General features: G+C 40.8%; 1 protein-coding gene across 1 annotated transcript; it reads right to left on the bottom strand.

The window, feature by feature from the left end:
- Positions 1-2,350: 2,350 nt before the first annotated feature.
- On the bottom strand, positions 2,351-22,296 carry HHIPL1 (HHIP like 1). Its single transcript, XM_032775275.2, has 8 exons — positions 21,654-22,296; positions 17,454-17,597; positions 15,676-16,004; positions 13,043-13,169; positions 12,277-12,422; positions 8,978-9,059; positions 6,657-6,739; positions 2,351-4,280 (listed from the first exon to the last, which is right to left on the bottom strand). Exons 1-8 carry the CDS (start codon positions 22,202-22,204, stop codon positions 3,661-3,663), a joined length of 2,082 nt encoding a protein of 693 aa, XP_032631166.2. The 5' UTR covers positions 22,205-22,296; the 3' UTR covers positions 2,351-3,660.
- Positions 22,297-22,880: the final 584 nt, after the last annotated feature.

Here is a 22,880-nt window from a genome sequence, read left to right as displayed (position 1 = left end):
ATAGGCTAACCTTATATAAAAATATGCAACAGTACAATAAAAAAAAATCTTGGTGTTCTGATGGTCAACTCTCAACAGCTGATCTGCTGGATTTTACTATCATTACTGTGTAGATTCGTATGGTACCCATCACTATAGTACTAGAGTGCACATTATCTGGGTTAGCGTAAGAGCAAATAACATTTTCCCCAACTATAAGTACACACACCATGAACAGACCCCATTACTGGAACTCTTCCATTATATAGTTGCTTCTCCATTATTAATCTTGTACATGTCCTTTACAACATATGCAGGAAAACATTTGCTTGTAGGCGAACCCACCTGCATTCATTCGTGCAAAATGCTCACATCAGAAGTGAAGATGTAAAGTTTTTTTCAAATACATCCAAACATTTCTAAAATTAATTTTATAATCTGGGTTTTTTATTTATAAAATACAGGCTGGTTGGCACCTGCTGGGTTTAAAAAAATTCTCATGAGAATATCTGGGAATCCAGCTTTTCTGAGCGGGCATCCCAGTCCCTCAGACACCACTCTCTCTGGCTGTTCAGTGCAGAGAACAACGCATTTCAGAACTACTTTGCACTCAGTGATCCCTTCTTCCCCTCAATCTCAAACACACCCAAAAATAAAGTTTAAATAACTTTCGTCTGGGGTGTGACTATCCAGCTAATGTCAGGAAATGTGCCCTTAAGGCTGAAATTTTGTCCCTGACTCATACCCTGGTGTCTTTGTTTTCTTCCACTCTTTGACATGTTAAAAACAGTGTGTCACTTGCAGGGCTAATACTCAATTTCCTGAGTTTGAGTCAGAGCCTTAATATTAATTAAAGACAGTTCTTGTATCCCAAGCTCCCTCCCAGAGTCTTAGGCAGGTGGGGGGCAGAGTTTGGGGGGGGACCAGAGTTTTCGGGGGGGCAGAGTTCAGGGGGTAGGTTCTAGGCACCACCAAAATTTCTAGAAACCTGCTTGTATTTAGTAGTGTAAGAAACGTGTGGGCTACTGTTTATACCCAGCAAGCTGATACATAGGAAGCAGGCAGGGTTCTCACTGCAGAATTCTGCTCTGCATATTTCGTAAAAATCTAAAAGTGAAATTTCACAGAGCTGAAATAGAACTCATTTTCAAACTACTTCTTTTTCTTTTGGTGGTCCAGGACTCCTTAGCGGCTAAAAAGAACATATAATAGCTTAGTTTTGAGATACATTTACATTACCAGATAGAGGATAAAAACATCTTATTTATACATTCTCCTCTCCCAGCAGAGAATGAATGCCACAAGGTGGCAACAGCAGCAACTAGGAGATGCTGGTGATCAACACTGACAGTCCTCGATGATGAGGTGGCATTTACTTACATTCTGCTGCCAAAGGCGCCAACTGGCGAAAAGCAGGCATAAAATAAATTAAGACTTTAATCTGAGGGGTACTCAATCACCTGCCCCTCTTCTCCATGTTGAGGTTCCTCCCCACCTTGTCTTTGGCAAAGATACTCAAATCATCCAGGAGTATTCTGGGATAGCTTTAGTTCATATGGGCTAGAACCTACTCACAGTTTTTAAGCAGAACACCCCCTCAAATTTCCATTTAAAATTGAGCAGCTATAAATTGGATAATAAAGAAGAAAAGGGAAGGGGAATTTTTTAAAACAAATGTTGAAAAATAATTTATCTTTCCCCCAACCCGCCCAAAAAACTGTTGTATATGGCCCAAGAGCTTCTCTAATTGTTCCCAAAACAATCTGATACATCCAACCTGAGTATCCCCAAGTTTTCAACAGCTGCACCTGGTTACTGGATAGTCGTGAAAAAAGCCTTGACGACTTTTTTAGTTTTTTGCGGCAACAAGAATAACATTCCACAAAAGGCACGTTTCTTGTTTTCCCCTTTTAACTTGATTAACATGGAACAGAAAGTTGTAGTCTGTGCTACTCCTTTCATCATCTCTGCTTACACACTGATGTCATTCTTTACCATCAAGGATTATTTATAGGGTCTTCAAGAAATTTCAGGCATGATCATTTTAAACAAATTTATTTAGCATCTGGAGTTGTGTTTTGGATTTGAAAGGACATGGTCAGCTTGGATTCTGGGCTATTTCAACAAAATTAGTCAACAGTTGCAGATTCTAAGTCTTACGTTTGAATTCTGCTGGCTGTCTTTACAAGGACTACATATTATTCCCTTTTTTTAACTTTCCCATGCTGCTGTGTGAAAGATACACAGTAAATAGGAAATGGACACTGAATATAAGTGAAAATTACTGTACATAAAATGAGGACACAAAAACTATTTTAAAAAGTGTGTGTGTGTGTGTGAGTGAGAGAGAGAGAGAGAGAGAAACAACGTGTCTCCACTCATTCAGTTAGGATTACTTGTGTGTTACCTGTAAAAAAAAAAAAACAATTCAGATAGAAGTGTGAGATTTTCTGAAGCTGATGGTGTCCTTTAAGGATAGTACATGCGTAACAGGCCTTGTTCTCTATAGATTTGCCCCTTTTGTAGTCATTTACACCTGTGCAAAATGGGTGTAAAATGCTACATTTCTGATTTGGTAGCATTTTGCACCTGTTTTGCACAGAGGTATGTGGCTACACAAGGCTCAAGGCAGCGGACAATCAGGACTGAAGTGTCTCCATAACTGCAGTTAAACTGGATTAGAGCCACCATATGTACTATGGACTGGATTTGCCTCTTGCTTACACTGGTGTAAATGGGAGTAATTCCAGTGAAGTCAATGAGGTTACTCTGGTGAAAGTGAGATGAGACAAGACTCTCTGAAATTTCAATCAATTTGTAGAATTGCACACATAATTCTTCCAGGCACTACAGTGACTCTGGGTAGGATTCCTTCCTCATGTAAACAGGTGTAATTCCCACTTTAGTCAATACATTTACACCAATGGTGTCATTTTAAGGATAGTACATGTGTAACAGGCCTTGTTCTCTATAGATTTGCCCCTTGTGTAGTCATTTACACCTGTGCAAAATGGGTGTAAAATGCTACATTTCTGATTTGGTAGCATTTTGCACCTGTTTTGCACAGAGGTATGTGGCTACACAAGGCTCAAGGCTCAACTAGAGAGGAGAATCAGGCCCCCGGCTTCATTTTCCTTTTTAAGCCAGAGCATGGAGATTGAACACTAAGTTATCTCCATGTCCTACAGCAAAACACACAGACTTGCAGATGCTCAAAGATCAATGTTCAGTTCTTTGTACAGGCGCCAGAAGAGTTAAACAGACAGTGTGAATGTTTGGATAAACAAAACTTTAAAACACTGCCATTTGGGAATGTTTTTCAGCAGAACGCTGCCAGACCTGGCTGGGGGAATGCTGTGCTATAGTTGCATGTGAGATGACAAAGGGGTGCATCTTTCTATTTCATAATTGCTAACATAAGGATGTTTCTGTTTCCACCTGGAAAAAAGAAAACCCTGATTCCCGATCACACACATGCTCAAGTGATTATGTTCTGTACATTCTCTCTCCTCCCAGCACACACATTATAGGATGTATGGAGACAAGACTGCAAGATTACTTAAATCAGATATAGCATCCTCAGGGATAAATATACTGTATTCAGTACATCCACTGTTTAAAAGGGGGGGAAAAGAAAGATCAGTTTAGTCCAGTTTTACCCTCCCAATGTGTTATTAGTTTTCAGTTTATAACCTCTTCATGGCTACATATCACTCCTGCATCTTCTTTGTGGGAGCAGTTGTTTTTGCCGATGTCTGCGTGTGTGCATTCCAGCAGGTTCTTCTCCTGCCCAGTGCACTCAACATCATCAAGAAGAATCCGAAGCGAACGTCCTTCCCCAAACTCCGCTCTTTTGGTTGCCCTGACAACATAAGGGAACCCTAACTGGCGACACACCACAGTTGCTGCCTTGTAGTTCCACAAGTCGTCACATACAGTGCCCCACTCTCCGTTGATGTAAATCTCCACTCTTCCCCGGTCCCTTCCTTGTGGTTGCCTGTTCATCAGTCGCACTGCACCATTCGTGAGTTGTGGGGGAGACAGAGTGCTGGGAGGTTTCTTTTTCCTTCTCTGCCCTCTCCTTTCCCCACTCTTTCCCCCTTTCCTGGACTTCGGGGGTTTGGTTGTTGGTGTTCTGGAGGTCACCTGCATTCTATTTTGATTCCTTAGAAGGTTCAAGATTTGTTCCACCCAGTCTGGAGTAGTGGCATGGGGTGTTTCAGAAGTTGGCCTACCCCTCCTTGGGGCTTTGGTGGTGGTCCGTAATCTAGGTCGTTGGGTTGGTGTTTTCACAATCAGTTCTTATTGGGGGAAAAACAGAGGTAACAATAATGAGCCTATAAAGCTAGTACAATAGTTTAAAATGACTACATAAAAACAGTGCTAACTTATAGCTCCACTGTATTTAACTTCTCTAATGGAGTTTGCTTTCTTGATCCTGTTGAGTAGTTAAACCAACATTGCATCAGCTAAAAGTTTCCAGTGCTTTTAAGAATGTCTGGCTGCTGGAAATGACTGCACTGTTCAATGCCAATAAATAGGACAAAAAAGGAAACATTACCAAATTTCCATGCACAGTTTACTGACAGAACTTTAATGCGTGGACACATCAAGAGTCAGACTTGCTGAAGACTTCTGGCAAGAAACAGAATTCTCTCCCTATACCTCTTGTCTCTGCCGAAAGCATTTTTAAAGCCATGCTTCTACTTCTGCTGTCCTCTTCATTACTAATGATTGGATCATTACCAGATTGTGAGAGCTCCAGCCTCCCCACTGTGCCAGATACTTTATTCAGTGTGGCTGGAATCACAAACATTCACAATCAATTCTCTCTGGTAACTGGAATGTGCAAAAAGAGCTGAGTTGCCAGGACAACACATAAAACAGTGGTTTTTTTTAAAACAGCCTTGAACTGCAAAGGGCTGGACAAATTTTACTGTTGCAGCTTTCAGGAATTACTGGACTTGCTTATTCATTTTATTTTTAAGTTAAAAATAAATATAGGCTAGTCAAAGGGATAGTTGCTTTATTCAGAATAATAAATCAACCAAGGAGCTCTTACAACGTTATGTATATTTGCAAAGATGTCAAAATTATGCTGTTAGCCTTCAGACTTCCCCTCCAACCTCACTCATCATCCTTTTTAATATACAGAGGGAAAAAAGTGTCAAAAAACACCACCTTCTCCTAAATAACCCACATTCTCGACTGGCCAAGATTTGGAGGGGCTCAATTTTCAGAACATCCTCCCAGAATCCCATGTGTTGGCAGGGGGACCCTGTTTGTAGCATGAAAAGCATTCCCTATTCTGAAAGCTCAGTTTCTGAAGACAGAAAATGAATTGGGGAAACTGACAATACAGAGAAGAGATTATTACACTCTGGAAACTTACAGATTATTGGGTTTAGGGCCTGATCTCGCAATGTACTCAGCAATTCTGGAGCTCACTAATTGATAAAGTCTATCATTATGCAATACTACATTTAGTAATAGGCAATAAATAGGGAGTGGAAAGTTTGTGTCAGCCAGAAGTTCAGCTGACTCTGACTGAACTGAATCTTTTGAGAGCATTTTCCTCTTCCTTTCCCATGCTCTAAGTAACAATGGCTCAGATCCAATCTCTCCCAATGAGCTACTTTCCAGTCCTCTAATAACAAGATTTTTCACCCCCTGAAGTGCTTCTGCTTATTCAGAGGTACTCCAAAATCCACTGTTTTCCTAGTGGAAAGCACTGTAGAATTCAAGATTGCAGTGCAGAGATGGCAACAGGCAGGGTTTAAATTCTCACAGACTATTTCCCAGAGCCTGAGGGCTTCTGCCCCGCAGCCACAGGAGGGGGCGGGCCTCAGGGCTTCTGCCCTACTGGAATATTTACCCGAGCTCTGCTCTGAACGGCTCCGGCTGAATTTAAGCCCTGGCACAGGGAATCCACACTGCTCTTAATGAGCCAACCATATTGCTATCTACCACGGAAAGGGAAGATGGGAGGGAATGGGAAAAAGTCATGTAAGGAGGGACAGTCTAAGCTGAATGTTTAGCATGTCTCTCCTAGGTACTTATATGGCTTCCCACCACCACGGTATCAGAGTGCCTCCTAGTCTTGAATGTATTTATACTCACAACACTCCTGTGAGGAAGGGGAGCGCTGCTATCCCCGTTTTACTGACGCGGAACTGAGGCACAGAAAGACTAAGGAGAGGTCTATACCACAAACTTAAACTGGTATAACTACGTTGCTCAAGGGTGTGAAAAATCCACACCCCAAGCAATGCTGTTATATCAACCTAACTCCCAGTGTAGACAGCACGATGTTGACAGGAGAAGATCTACATAGCTACTACCTCTCATAGAGGTGGATTAACTATGCTGAGAGAAGAAGCCTTCCCATCAGCACAGGTAGTGTCTTCACTTGCTGTGGTGTTTTAAGTGTAGACCTGCCTTCAGTGACTTGCCCAAGGTTACACAGGAAGTCTGTAGCACAAGAACCAGCCTCTCTTAAGTCCTAGGCTAATGCCCCAACCATCCTTCCACTCCTTTTATGAAAAAGGAGTAGGTAGCAATTAATTTTAATTATAGACTGAGGCTGAGGCTCTGGATGGTCTGCACATCCAAAAAGACAATGCCGGTTTTGAGTTTATACTTACGGATTAAAAATAAGGAGCAACAACAATACTCACTCTCCTTCGGCACAAACTTTATGAGCCTGCTTTTCACTTTCACTGACAAAGGCTCAACCCGGCATTTTCCTGGGGGTGCTCTCCTGTGAAAGAGGAGCACAGACAATGCAGGATGAATTGCTTTCCAATGGTATCAGCGGCATTCTTTGTTTCCATTGCTTTTCAATGAATTTCACACTTGTGGAAAAAAAGTCTATTTAAATGACCCACATAAACTCTTACAGCCCACCTCACAAAATCCTATTCACTCTGTATAGCAGAGATCTCAAATATTCACAAGCGTGTGCAATATTTTGATAGCATTTGCTTTATCATTGCTGAATCCATCAAAGTACAAATCATTGGTGGGTTCAAGCAATATAGAAAGATATGAATCAAATTGAACAGAAAAAAGCATAAAGCTACATGTTTGTTAGATAGCTGAAATGAATGTCATGTTCACATGCAAGTTTCCAAGCCATCTCCATAGAAACAAGATGGCATGCAATCATTTATATATTTAAAACAAAAATACACTTCACTTTGGACCACAATTCACACAATAGAAAGGAGCCAGAAAGAATGATTTAAAATGGAAAATAAAAAGAATCTGGAATTTGTCACTGACAGCAAGTTAACAGTTTAAACGGCATCATAGATGCAATTCACTTCAAATTAGATTTTTACATTCAGAGTCCCTTTTAAAGAAACATTCTCCTAAAATGCTACATTCATTTATCTCAAGCTTGTTTCCCATGGCAGCCTCCCTCACTTTTGAGAAGTTACACCCAGTAGATAGCTACTTTTTCCTCTAATATTTGGTTTCAGGGCTTCTGAGGATTTTCAAAGTAGTGCAACAGTTGGATAATACAGTCTGACTATTTGCATGCACACATGCAGCAACTAATCCCCACATAATTAAGAGTCGTTTGCATCTGCTGTGTCTGGAAAGAAGACTGCAGTAGCCAGACATGAAGAATAGCTCTCTCACTTACTGACTTGAGGATACTATACTTTTGTAAGCTCTTATACAAATCTTTATTTTTCCACTGTTATGCTCTATAATGAGTACTACTAAGGAGACCTTCATTTATAACTTATTGATTGCCTGTTGAGTTCTGTTTTTCAAAATGTTAAATGTTTCTATGTGATTTGATACTAATAAGCATTGTACTTTGTATTTTAAAAAGTGATGCCCATGGTTTTAAGATGTTGATTTGTACCATGGAAACTGCAAGCATCTTTTTAATATATTCTGTGATATGCAGGAAATATTCTAAATTGTTTCATCTGATGGGCAATGATACAACTGAAAAAGTACTAGTCTGCAAAGGAGTCAGAGGAAAAAAGGGGTGAAGTTCTGGAATTCAGAAGTTACCAATATACAATCAGAAAGTAGAGATATTCTCTGGAAATATGGAGTTTTCCCATGCAGATTTGAAGAAGATGCTCAGAGAGCTGATGCCCAAATTTAGTTTATTTTAAATAAGCACACATCTTAAAAAGCTCACTGGGCACATTTATCTGAATGCATTCTTTGGTCCTTTAATAGTCATGTTTTAATTAAATTAAAATCTATAAATCCTCCCCAAGATTCTCCTACATTGTTAATGTGCCAGATACAACAATTTTGTGCAATAACATAAGATCCCGAAAGTGAAGCTTTAGTCTTCATGCCACTGTCCAAGCTAGTTCCACCGTTACACCAAAAGCATAAATGTCAAAAAGTAAATTCAGTTTTTATTTTATTTTTTCTGTTTTAGTTATAGAAAGTGGTGGTGCTGATATCAGGCTGGGCTGTGCCCTTTAAGTCACATAGAGAGGCCCCTCTGTGGACACGGGTCTCACACCTCTCCTGCAGAAGATGTCGGCCAGCTGCAGAAGGCGGGCTTCATGCAGGATGGAACAGGGAGTAGACGGGCCTGTTGGGAACATATCAGCCACCTTGACAAAGGCAGCATCAGTTTGGGCAGAAGTCGTGAGGCTCCATTGTCCCCTAATACAGCAGCCTCAGAGACTCGAGTCCCACAAAACCAGCTGCCTGCTTTTCAAGCTGACACTGAACAACCCTCACACCCAGGTAAGGCATACAACCCCCTTCAAAGCAAATCCATGGATCACCCACCAATACAGACTCCAACTCTGTGGAAACCTGGAGCATCCACTAGGAAGCTTACTCACAACTCTCTAATATGAAACCAGTCCCTGTTTACACTGGTTTACTCTTTAACAAGGGACCAAGGTGAAACAAGAGCAATTTATTTCAGCCATAACCATCAATCACATTTGAACCCAGGTCCACTGAACCAAAATGTAGATTTTGTAACAAGGGTATTTCTTACCGTGAGGTGTCTACTATTTTGTAAACTACTCCATTAGGAGCGGTGGCACTTGGTACTCCAGTAGACATGAAGTAAAGCTCTCCTTAGAAAAACAAGTAAGAATTACTGTCTGAGAAGAGAAACCTATCATGTAACCTATGCATCCAGTTGAAAAGATTGAATATAAAATACAACAAACAGACAGAGAATAGGCTATTAAAATAATAGGAGAAAATAGATTTTTATGAGGACAAATTTGATTAAATAAATTAATTACAGATTATTCATACAGCTCTACCTGCCAGAGAGAATTTTATGTCAAAACTCACTGATTTCCTTCACACACACCCCTCTCCTCCCACCACACACTTCATTCACCAGCCTGCCTGCTGGAAAGGCTATACTTTGGGTTCCTCAAGCCTGCCTCACGGTGACTGACTTCAGGCCAGCTGTTGAGGATATTCTCTGGGTTCCCCATCCCCAAAGTGCAGAGAGAAGGGGAGAGAGAAACAGGCACAGACCTGCTGGTTGGGAGAAGTCTTGACCTGCCAGACCCCCTAAAGCATCTCGCATGCAGTGAAAAGGGGAAGCAGCAGCAGGAGCGTTGAGATCAAAGAAATCATGGGTGTGGGTGGGAATCAAGTAGAGACCTTGTGTGCAAAATCCTGAGCATTTTACTCTGATTTTGCTTGGGTATAATACCAACTGCATAGGGAACCTCAAGATTTTCCCCTGGATTTTAATCAAATTTTGCCATGACTCATCAATATGTTTTCCAGACATTTAACGTGAAAACAGTCACTGCTCTACTGATGAGGTTAACTGTGCACAGGACCCACGCACATAACCTGACTTTTACGCATGCAGAACGTACCCACCCATACACTAGCACCAGAGAGCTGATTTGGGACCTTTTTTCAATTTTATGCAAATGCCACAAGTACACAAAAAAGATTTGTGGTTTGCCATTGCACAGGAGCCTGTTTCCCACTCGTCAAAGTAGTAATCCTGAAAACAAGCATTTTAGTAAGGGCAGGTCCACTTAAATAACTGACTGGTAAAGTCGTAAACAAACATCTCTGGACAGCAAAAGGGCCCAAGAGAAGATTATACCCTGAACTCAGTAGAAGAAAATATTAATTTAGTGATACCTTTTCTTTCCATTATACTGAAACGAATACATAGGAAGAACTGAACCTGTTAACAGATTATAAACCTGATACTCCATTGCACCTTGTACAGTCACTTATTCCAGTGCAATGTAAGTGTAAAAAGCTGCAGAATGGTAGTATTTTACATTCATTTTGCACTCCACTGGGTACGTCCACACTGTGTTTTAAAAAACCTGGCAGTGAGTCTCAGAGCCTGGGTCTACAGTCTTGGGTTTGCACTGTGGTGCTAAAAACAGCAGTGTAGATGTTGTGGTTTGAGTTGGAGCGCTGGCTCAGGAGCCTAGGGAGGGAATAGGCTAATTATGTCAATAAAGGGCTTTATTTTTAAATATAAAAAAGGGAAAAAACTGTACATTCAGTTATTCAATTGCATCCAGCCTGCATTAATACCAAACATTGTCTACTCAACTGTCCAGGAACAACAAAGAGTTATAAAACCATACCTCAGGGATTGTGGCAGGAGTTATTGTGATCAGAAGCCAACAAGACTTACATTACAATGGCTAAGAGCACAAACGTCTAAATTTCAATGTAGTGCATGCTGCTGCTTGGCAACCATGCTAAACTTTTGTGGAGTGACTCTAATTTGTCTACTGCTATGAATTGTACAGTGTGCTTATCCTTACTTCAGTCCCATATAATTAACAATATGAATGTACTAACAGTTGACCACTGTCAAGTTTCCCCTTCAGATCCTCTTCCGTCTCCGTTTCATATCATAAGAAATCACTCTTGTAACATACAAAGCCAGCAGCTTAATCTGAAGCCTTTCCACGAATAAAATTATTTAAAAATAAGGTCATATACTTTACCTGCTACCTGAGCAAAACTCTCCTTGACTCCAGTGGAAGTCCCTCCCTTCATTGGGGGGGATGGCTCAGTGGTTTGAATATTGGCCTCCTAAACCCAGAGTTGTGAATTCAATCCTTGAGGCCACTTAGGGATCTGGGGCAAAATCAGTACTTGGCCCTGCTTAGTGAAGGCAGAGGGTTGGACTCAATGACCCTTCAGGGTCCCTTCCAGTTCTACAAGACAGGTATATCTCCATATATTTAAAAGCAAAGATACAACTGTTTGCAATTCACATATTGCAAAATACTAAAACAGTGTACAACTTCCATTCTGTTTCACTCCAAAAGGAGATTTACAATATTCGAGGCCAGTATGAGCAGGTTTCACTGTCACCACTCATTGGGTCTAATTTTGTCAGCCATTAATAGTGTCCAGTCCAGATCCCTAAGTGAGCCAAAAGCATAAGCATGTTGTATCAAACACCAGATTCCTTTCATTTTTATCGTCAACCTGTTGGCCACTCAGTTGCATCTACACTGCAATAAAAAAAAACAAAAAAACCTGGTGCTGAATCTCAGAGCCTGGGTTAATTGATTCGAGCTTGCAGGGCTTGGGCTGTGGGGTTAAAAACAGCACTGTAGACATTCAGGCTTGGTCTTTAACCCAGGCTCTGAGAACTTTCCCTCTCATGGGATTTCAGAGCCCAGGCTCTAGCCTGAGCCCAAACATTTACATTGCACTTTTTAGCCCTGCTGCCCACGCCTCAGGAGTCTGAGTCAGCTGACCCTGGCCAGCCCCAAACCATGCTGTGGTTCTTTTATTGCTGTGTAGATGCACTCCCATGTATTTCCTCGGCTTTTTCAAAATGGAGATTAAGGTTCCCTCTAAGTGATATTTTAACATATTTATCCACAGGCATTTGCTCCCCTCCAAATGACAATGTGGCAGATGGTAATGCAAATGGATCTACAGTAAAAATAAATACATTAATAGGTAAGCAACCCTCTCCCAAAACTGCTGATGGGCTCATCATTGCATGGTACACATAAAAAACACAACGGGCCAGATGCTTGGCTGGTGTAAAGTGATGTCACTCCATTGGCTACAGCCTGCAGTGAAGCTATGCCAATTTACTCCCACTGAATAAGACACTGCCTGAAAAGTATGACAATTGTTTTTTGTTGTTTTTTTTTTGGGTAGCTGTGAGAACTTGGGAGTCCAATTATTCAAAGTTTGGACACACTCTGGATCTTAACTGAGCTACCCTTCTTAACCTAAGAAGATATTCTCATTCCAAGAGTTTTGCTCTGAAGATAAAATACAACCGCACTGTTCAGTGTAATATTATATGATTACCTGCCTCATCTTCAGCAAAAGAGATGATATACTGATAATAATTATTGATAAGCCCAGGGAACATGCAAGTTTGTCCTGTTCCCATGCAAATTTCAGTGTACTGCCATTCTCCAGTAGAATGCTTCTCTTTCAATGACATTAAACGTCTGTGAGACAAAAAATAATTTGCATCAGGCAACTGAGACAGACACTTTTGATCTAATAGTACTAAATGGGATAATTAAAAGAGTGCCCAATCCCATGATGGATGTGTGCTCTCCACTCACATTAGATTCAATAGAAATGAAAGAGGATGAACACTTAATAGGACCAGAAGTATTAAGATACTTGGGCACAGACTCTCACGGGTATTTAGGTTCCTAACTCCCATTAATTTCAATGGGAGTTAGGCACCTCCTGTGACTAGAAATACCTCCTGTGGCTGGACAGTGCAATGCATTAAAGATGCACCAAAATACAGAATGGTCATTTACTCTCCTTTTATGGTTTTAAATCAATGTCAAAGCCACATGCATTCACATGTACTGACACCATGTGAATCAGCAACATCTACTGCTACTGAGATAACCATATACTTTCACAACAACATGGAATAATGATTACATAAAAAAATGTTACGTGAGTCATTTGTAATATGCAATAAGGGTTAAACCAAGCAAAGAGCAGTAAGTCAGCGAAGGTTACATTGCAGAAGAACTTGCAGGCGTATGGAGCAAAAATGGAGGATTTCAGCTGAGGGTAATGCTTGCTGAGTGACTGGACTTACCCACTCATAAAATCACCAAATATGTACAGCCCATTCAGGTTTGGAGACTCACAACCCCGATAGACATAGCCTCCTATAACAGATTTCCCCATTTTGTGTGGATAAGCATAAATCGGAAGCACATCATCTGTAGAGGGGAGAAGATATTGTGTCTTGCTTTGTTTTAAGTATGATACAGAATAGCTGCTCTATCAATAAAATGATAGACTGTTACTAGACAGGGATGTGTACTATCAAGTTCCCGTCCAGCTTCTTGTTCTGTGCTAAATCAACAACGGAATGGAGTCAAATTTATTTTTATTACACTTTGGCCTTTCAGGTCTCTTCTCCCAAATGGCTGTGATAACTAGGGGCTCCTTACTAAGGAACTGACCCAGTACTTAAATTATTTTGTACACTTAGCGGTGGACCTAAGGGCTCTGTGATTAGCTCCGTGCTGTCATGGGAGATACCTAGCTGTATTCCTGAACCTGGTCTCTCCCCTCTAGAATGGGGCTGCAAGCATGAAAGAAACAGCATATTCACAACCCTGTCACAGGGAAACTCTCATGTCACTCTGAAGCAGAGGAAATTAACCTTGAAGAGCCACAAAATAATTGCAGTGAGACATCCTGACAGCGTTGCCATAGTTGATGCAAAATCTTCATGAAATCACCACAAAACATCGCCAGGGTACAGAGTCATTTTGTGGCTCTCTAGGGCTCTTAAAAGTTTCCTCACTCCCCTCCCTCTCTCCTCCCAAACTCCTGAACATAGGGACAGAGGGCACATGTATATGGGGCAAGAGGGCATGCATTTCTCCTCTCTATCCCTCTTCTCCCTCACAGCAGCTAGGAAATTGGAGAAGGGAAATGTATTTCTCTCCCCATCCTGTTTTCCCCACACCTATTTGCTGGGAATCCAAAGGGCTCAGCACTTTCCTGCAGTCTCTCAGCGAGTACTCCCGCGACTGGTGATTGGCTCTGGGAGAGCCTTGAATGGCAGCTTGACACTCAACCTGCTGCGCTAGAGCATCATCTCTCTGAAGTGACCACTGTAGCTGAGCTAGAATGGACACTGATGAGACCTGAAGGGAATCCTAGGCAGCTCTCTTCTGTCAACAAATGTAACTCTCTGCCTTGGGAAGATGATGGTACTGCGGGTGAGGAAAGCCAGATGGGAAATCCCTTGTTGAGGACAAGAAATTAATTAGCTGTTTCCATAAAGAAAGCAGTTAACACAATATAACACCGGACCTGATCCTGAGAGCTGCCAAGCTCTTCCCACTCCCCTTAACCATATGCTGCATTCATGCATTGTAAGCGTCAGGGCAGATGGGAAGCCATGCTGTATCATTTTTATATACTCATCTAAAGCAGTTACTTCTGACAACTCAACTTTTTTTTATTTTAAAGAATCTATGAAAACATCATTCATGTAGCTTAAGTAACTGACACATAGAAAGGCATTAAAAGGACACTTAAAAGGCTATTTTTTTCAGCTGCAGAAGGAAGAGAGAATTCAGACTTAAAATGTGCCAAGTCCTTTCTGACCCATTAACCCACATTTTATAGCTCTTAACGTCCTTTCCTATGTACCAATTTCCTTATATTTTAAATTCATAGGAAGATGATGTTTATATGGCAAAAAGAAAAAAGTAGCGTGTTGAACAACATAAAAAACACAATGGGCCAGATGTTTGGCTGGTGTAAAGTGATGTCACTCCATTGGCTACAGCCTGCAGTGAAGCTATGCCAATTTACTCCCACTGCAGCTGTGGCCCAAAATCCAGACATATTTATGGCATGGCATGCCCTGAGATTTACTATGTTGACCAAACTGTAGCAGACAGTATGTGTACTGAGCCCAAGTGTTAAAAATAAAAAATTAAGAGTGTTTTCCTTTTGGGATTAAAAAAAAATAAATCACTACATCATCACCATACAGAGTAGCCTTTTAAAAGCTGGCAGAGTGACCAATCCATGTAGGGGAATAATACCTTGAAGAATCTTTCTTTTTGAAACTAAGCCATTTATAAGTTATGGCCATAAATAAGTAAAATGTTAATATCTCAGGGGCAAGGTGTTGGATAAAGCAAATAGATCTGACTTCCACAGCCTTGCATAGAAGTGTTGCTTATGTAACAAAAATGAAAATTGTCCCTCGTGCACAGGGCCAGCTCCAGACACCAGCTCAGCAAGCAGGTGCTTGGGGCGGCCAAGGGGAAGGGGTGGCACGTCGGGCTCTTTAGCGGTGAGTCCTTTAGTCCCTCTCGGAGGGAAGGACCTGCCACTGAAGAAGAAAGCAGCGCACTGGTGCTTGGGGCAGCAAAAATCCCGGAGCCGGCCCTGCTCGTGCATATTTGTCCAAATCACAGACCCACCATGGCACAGTTTGGTATAATTAGCAGCATATTTGGCTAAGAAGTGGAATAGCCAGGGTATTAAAGTTCAGTTAATTTTTCACAGAAATGGCAAACGTTTATAATGTAACTTCCCAAGTCAGTCTGCTCCCAGGATGAGGTTGTATATGCCAAGTTTAAACCCCAAAATATATGTTTGCAACTGCACAATCAGCCTGTGAAAGCAGAAGTCAATAATGGAAGTGCAGGCACCACCCAATATCAAGGTCATTTATTTAGAGTGTATAATTACCTAGTGAGGAATTGGTGCAAAGTTTCTTATCATAACAGCTGAATCCTTCCCTTGCTCTCCAGCCATAATTTTTTCCTTTCTCTATAATGTCAACTTCTTCAAATTTATTCTGTCCTACATCTCCGCAGAAAAGTCGCCCTTTCCCTTCCTTTGTGTAGGGTTCACCCCTATCGAAAGAGCAGCGCCACATATTTCTCACCCCGTATGCAAAGACTTCAGGTCGAGCTTTTGGGTCAGTAACAAAAGGGTTGTCTGGAGGGATTCTATACAGAGGCCCACGGTCATTATTGTCCACATTGATCCGTAACACCTTGCCTAGCAATGCTGATCTGTATTTGTTCAAAAGAGAGAGAGGGGGAAAGACAGAACTCTCTTAAACACATAGTCTTAACCAAAGATAAGTATTTTTTTAAATGCAGTCTAATATTTCATAGTTTCTATTTCAGAAAACATAAGTCTTTCAGTGCATCAAAAATTAATGTAGTTGAAGTTTATGCGAACCAACCTACGCAGTTTAAGGTAAGCTAGAACTTTGCCAAGGGCTTTAATGAGGGCAGGATTTAGTCTTACATACAAAAGAAAAACCGACTTAAGTAAAAAATTAAGGCCCTGATTCTGCAAACATTCACACATTTCACTTTAAGCATCTGAAGAGATCTATAGACCTCAGTGAGAGTGCTATGGGAGAAAAGTTCAATTGACAGGTTAGCATTTGCAGGACTGTAGCCTAAGTGAATTTATTGCTCATGAAAAATGTGAGATGGACGGAAACCCTCTATTTATCCTCAGAATAAGTGGCAGTAGCAGTGCAAGCTTCCTCACCAAGATCCAGCAGTGAAGATTAATGGGATCTCCTCCAGGGTGAGGGCAGTTTCCTTGCCCAATCAGACACTGGCCTCTTTGCTGCCAACAGGGGTGCCAGTTGTGGTGGAGCTTTTTGTTATCTGGATATTTGTACTTAAGCAACTGGACCGAGAACATCTACCTCATTTTGCATGGGCCACTGAACAACCTCCATATAGTAATGACTTTTTGGGACTACCAAAGTGGCAGATTTAAACTGGTGTCTTGGAAGTGAAAAGCTCTATAGTCCCCATCTAGATCCTAGAAAACTGGGCTCAGTTCAGAATATTGTGGCTAAAAATTGGGTTCGTGTTTCAGATTTTAATAGCTCTTTAAAAAAACACATTAGTTACTGTGGTAATGTAAATTAGCATCATAACAATGCTTAAGATGCAAAGAAAAAGTTGCAGTAACAAAGCTTCCTATACAGTAACAAGATTTATGACAGCACTTGGTTCATTATGGCAACTATGCTACATACCGAAAGAGTAATGAAAATGAAATGCGGTGAACAGTCAGCAGCTAATTTCCAAATGTAAGTATTATGGGTGTTTGTTCAGCATTGCAAAATGGCATAATCTAGATTAGGGAAGAGCTCCGTTCTGAATTATTTATTTTTAAATGAAGACATTTTGGTTTAATGGAAACATGGTCTAATGGATAAGCCACAGGACCTGCAGTCAACATATCTCAGTTTTATTGCATTATAGCATGAAATTAAAACCAAAGGCATTTTCCATAATTCCTGTAATTTTTACCTTCAAAAGAGAAGAATGCTGCTTTAATGTCTGTTGAGGAAACTGGAATTACACATTTAAGGAAACAATAAACATAACTAGAAAAATACAGTTCCTCTCCCCGTAGCTTATCTCTTCTACTTCACTCCCACCCCCCTACACACACAGAAAGTTGCACACAGACTTAGAGGCTCATACTTGTTTTGAGCATTTCCAAATGTCCCAAAAGGATCGCCAGCCATGCCTCCATCCCCAGTAAATATGTAAAGATAACCATCATCTCCAAAGAGTAGCTCTCCTCCATTGTGATTGGAAGCCGGCTCTTCTATCTCCAGAATTATCCTGATCATAAATAGGAATGAAGCATTATCAATACTGGGTAAGTTATAATCAAAAGGCTCAGTAGCCTAAGTACAGCATTTGAGACAGAAACTGTATGTGGACCAGGAAAAACACAAATCTTCCTCCAGACCCTGGTTATAGAATTTTGCTTTGTCCTCACTCTAGAGAAATCAGAGATGTTTCTTTTACATGCTACAGGCAGTGGGCCAGCTTTTGATTTCAGACACGCTATTTTTTGAGCCATTCTGGAATCCCAAATGGTGCAACAGGGCAGACACAGTTGATTTTATTATTTTAGATAAATTCACAATGTTTTTAATGATACGGAACCATCACATTGTGCAGTAAGGAACCTGTGTAACTATGTGACTGGTTTTTTTTTTTTGTTATCCCTGTCCTCCCCATCTTCGTCCCTTTTGTTTGTTGCTTCTCATTTGCAATCAGATTGTAAACTATAAGGTGCAGTGCCGAGGTCTACCTGTGCATTTGCAAACGTGGCTATAATTCTGACTGGAGCGTTCAGAGCTACTTCTTTACAAATATTAAATAATAACAATAAAAGTCCAGGCTTGGGGCACAAACTATTAAGGAGAATTACAGGTGCAAATTTCACTTGCTCCTGGAATCTGGAAATTACTGTACCACAAACTTAAATGATTTTTAAAGGGACATCCTTAACACAGTCACACTCTGTCAACACAAGTATTCTGATTACTGTTCAACGCAGTACCTAACATTTTTGTTAACTGAAATAAATCTGAGGAAAGAAATCTGTTTTCAGCTTGTTTACTTTGTGCATTTGGCATTACTTTAAGTATAGTAAACAGTTAAATATAAGAAAACATGATTAAAAAAAATACACATTCTGGCAGTGTGATTCAGGGACAAGTGTAACACCTGAAATGTATTTTACTTCCTTAATTTAAAAAAAAACAACTATATTTCAAGCTGACAGTATCTAATGTGTGTAAAAATAATTGATCAGATAACAACAAATCGCAGTTTCTTGCATTAATGTTGTCCCCTCTTCTTCTAAAAGATCCTAAAGTGCCCTATAAACTAGCCATGTAGGCATCAATTCATCCACCACTAAACTTCATCATCTCTAGAATGGAGTAGCTGTTTGACAGCACATCAAGACACTACCCACGTGTAAAAGTGAAGAAGGATACTGTAAGCTATAGAAACCTGCTTTCTGTTCAGCTGCTCCCAAAGCAAAGGGATTCTGCAGTACAATAAGACAAACTGAGTTATTAATAAACCTGAAGGCAAACAGAACATATAAATTCTGCTAATGGAACCCCACACAGGGTTACAGGCCTGACTATCCATCTCTGGACAATAGTCACACTGAAGTCAATGGAAGCCTTGCCAACGTAAGGACAGCAGGACCAGGGTTTGCTTTTTTCAGGTTGCAGCATGAATCTATTTTTGTAATGAACATTGTAGTAGTTATGGAAGAGGTCACAAACTTAGAGCCTGATGGGTCTTCGTTCAACAGGACAGCACGAGAGTAAACGTTTGCAGGTTTAGGCCCGGTTCATTTCTCAAGGCTCTTCTCCTGTCCACATCTAAATTCCTTTCAAAAACTCGCTTCTGACATTCTGCCTATAGGGAACTAAGTTGACATATATAAACTTTTGTTCCTCTTCCCCCAGCCTCTGTCTGTCACTAGATTGTGACTGCTTTGGAGCAAGGATTCTCATTCTTGAGTGTTTGGAAAGTACCTAACACACTGTGGGTGCTAGCATAAAGATATTAAAATAAATAGTATTCAGTGCTCTCATAAAACTGTAATTTTGTGGTCCTACACCAGATTATAAACTTTAAAAACCAGTCCTATTTTTTGTCCTGCATGCAAAACTTCAATTATCTTTGCACAGTAGGTGCAGAGCAACAGCAGAATTAGATTAGCTAACTCAGAATCCGTAAAACATTTTAAATAGGAAAAATATAGTGCCGTTAATATGTTTGGCCTGTGCCTTAATTCCGTATATTAAGCAATGAAACACCAACACTTATGAAACCAAAACCTTACACTGACTTCAGTGATGCCTTGTTTTAGAAGAACAGGATGCTCCAATTCACTGTAATGCAAACTTTTTAAATGTATACGATTATTACATCCAAATATATTCATTTTAAATAATACTGTATGCATTTACACATTTCATAATTTACTGTGCATATTTTGGTTTGGCATATATACTAATTAGAGTTATCTTACATAGTGTCTCATACAAATGTATCTTAGGATGTTGCATAATTATTACACATTTCTATCTAGCTAAGGTATTTGTAGGGTCCCCCATTACCATGGTATCTCAGCACCTCATAATATTTAATTAATTTATCCTCACAACACCCTGTGAGGTAGAAATGTGGTATTAATTCCTATTTTATAGATGGGAAACTGAGGCACAGAAAGGCTATGTAATCTGTCCAAGGTCACACAGGAAGTCGGTGGCAGAGCAGGGACTTGAAATGAGCTCTCCCAAGCCCTAAACTAGTACCCATGAACCATCCTTTCTCCGAATGTTATGCCTATAAGAGTAATAAATAATAACAGATACTATAGCTGCAGAATTATACGACACTTCAGGGTAGCTGAAGAAGATACTGACAGGCACTGAGAAGAGATTTTAGGAAGACAGTTTAAAAGAGATGGATAGTCAAAACAGATACAGTCAAAACAGAGATATAGAGAGGCTGTCTATGAGGGCACTAACACAGGAGAAATCCCTTTCAAATCAATGTGTGTGAGACTGTGGGGAGGGAAGGAAAAGAAGTGTATGACAGACAGGGGTGGCTCTAGGTATTTTGCCACCCCAAGCATGGCAGGCAGGCTGCCTTGGGCGGCTTGCCTGTGGAAGGTCCCCGGTCTTGCAGATTCAGCGGCACGCCTGTGGGAGGTCCCCGGTCCCGTGGATTTAGCGGCACACCTGCGGGAGGTCCCCAGTCCCACGGATTCGGTGGCTTGCATGCTGGAGGTCCCTGGTCCTGCGGATTCGGCAGCACGCCTGCGGGAGGTCCCTGGTCCTGCGGATTCGGTGGCACGCCTGCGGAAGGTCCACTGAAGCCGCAGGATCAGCGGACCCTCCGCAGGCATGCCGCCGAAGGCAGCCTGCCTGCTGCCCTCGCGCGACCGGCAGAACGCCCCCCTGGCTTGCTGCCCCAGGCATGCGCTTGGCGTGCTGGTGCCTGGAGCCGCCCCTGATGACAAATGAGCATATGAAGAGGCAAGTAAGGTGGTTTTCAGAGCTTCTGCTTTAAGAGTGATGAATTAAAATATTATTTTCTAGTAACTTTAAATGTGCTGAGTTGATGAGCCCAAAATGGGCTCATAACAGAGTGATTACAGGAAGAGCAAGGCAAATTCAAATAAATGCATCTGTATTTATTTCATTCCAAAATATACACATTTATTTGAATGCACACACCATAGGAATGCACCATCACTCAGCTAAGCCTACTGGGTCAAATTAATCTTTGGTGTAACATTGCTGACTTCATTTATATTGACTTCAGTGACATTCCAGTAGGGATCAATTTGACTCACACAGTGCAGAAGTATACTTGAATGTGTGGTCAAGGTTTCTCTGTCTCCTTTTTCTTTCTTACGCAGTAGTCAAACCAAGGAAATTAAATGCAAAAAACTTTAAGAAACATTACAGTTAAATCTTTAGATGTTGAACAGTAAGGAAAGTCAAATGTTTTATTCCAGAGCAACTGTAATTCATCCACATTGAACATGTATCTTTTATACCTTAATACATACCTGTGCAAAATGAGGCAGGTACAATTACTCTTGGGAGAAGGATTTTGAATTTTCTGATCTTTGTACATTAAAATAAAATCTTAATTATGAATTAATGTCGTTTTTCCCCTTTAAAGTTACAGCATAAATAGACTAGGACTTACTTCATATAAAATTAGAATCAAAGAGCAATACTAAGCCAAATTAATCTTGTTTATTAGATTAGCAGGCCTTTAAAAATGCACGAAATTTTCTTTGAAATCTTAAATAAATTTGACAGATAAATGTGCATACAATACCTTTCAGAACTATGGTCCAAAGTATTCATGTCATCAGGAGAAATTCTGAACTCACTTATTCGGATTATCTCTTCAAAATGAACTTCAACTGAATAGTAGACATACACTTTACCATTAAATTTGAATTTAGGATGGAAGACAATACCTAGAAAACCTCTCTCGTCTCCTTCCCAAGGTGAGGTAAGTACGGCTTCACTGATGTTCAGAAATGGCTTTTCCAGCCTTGACCGATCTGGGAGGTAGGTCCAAACTAAACCAACTTGTTCAGCAATGAAAAATCTGTGAGTTCCATCATTTGCGTGCACCATAGCAACAGGATTCCGCAGACCATTAGCTACCTCTAATAGGCACAACTGGAGACAGCCCTCTGAGTCGGCAGTCACTAACCCAAGGTTTTGATTAAGATTCTGATTTACCAGCAGGCGAGGGAAACAATAGTCCACATCATCAAGTGACAAATAGCGGCAGAACTTTGCCATATTGTTTTCCAGGGCTAATAATTCTTTGTCCGTAGAGAGATAGCGAAATATGGACCTGCATTTTTGCCACATCTGCTCGCAGTATTCTTGGCAAAGTCCTGCCACTGTCCGCACGGGAGTGGAAGGATCCTCAGCATCATACAAGTGAGCAGCATAGGGAGAGCATTCCTACAGAAAGAGAGGAAACCTCAGTCACTTCACAATGTGGCTGAAAAAATTTCACCAAAATACGAAAATTTACCTTATCACAACAACATGCATGTGACTCACTGTGCAAATATATTTACATATGTAAAGATCTCAGACCTCTGAAAATGATTCATCCCAACAATTGAGGTAATAACCTTAAATAGAGATGGTGGGAGCCAGGTTTCAATGAGTTCTCAAATGTGGATTCAGGTATTTAAGCCTGAGTGCCAACATATAAAAACTGGACCCAGACTCATGGGTATCTTAGTGTACATCACGCCAATGTCCTAACAGAGGAAAAGTGAAGTTTTGTGTTACAGGCTCTATTGTCCAAAGATAGAGAGTCACCATTGCTTTACTCCAGCTTAATGCTGGAGCACTTGCATTGAAATCATGGAGTTACATCTGTAACTAGAAAACTAGGCCAAACACTGAAGAATCAAGTCCCCAAATTTCCACATTGAAAGAAGTAGCCACTGAGCCATAGCTTTCTATAGCTTCCGTTCCTCTTCAACTGATAAAGGCATGCACTGCTGTGCCAGCAACACAGAGTGAGGGC

Source organism: Chelonoidis abingdonii, chromosome 4 (assembly GCF_003597395.2).
Source record: "Chelonoidis abingdonii isolate Lonesome George chromosome 4, CheloAbing_2.0, whole genome shotgun sequence".
Lineage (NCBI taxonomy): Eukaryota > Metazoa > Chordata > Testudines > Testudinidae > Chelonoidis > Chelonoidis abingdonii.
The sequence above is the reverse complement of the archived record's forward strand: the minus strand, read 5'-3'. Positions and strand labels throughout refer to the sequence as shown.

Bases quoted from the DNA above. Each gene is read 5' to 3' on its own strand.
- HHIPL1 (XM_032775275.2), bottom strand. From the start codon at position 22,204: ATGTGGCAAAAATGCAGGTCCATATTTCGCTATCTCTCTACGGACAAA. The intron at 9,060-12,276 runs GTAATCATATAA...TGTTTTTCTAAG, and splicing joins TTTTGCTGAAGATGAGGCAG to GAGAGCTTTACTTCATGTCT. The intron at 6,740-8,977 runs GTAAGAAATACC...CCTCTTTCACAG, and splicing joins AAAATAGTAGACACCTCACG to GAGAGCACCCCCAGGAAAAT.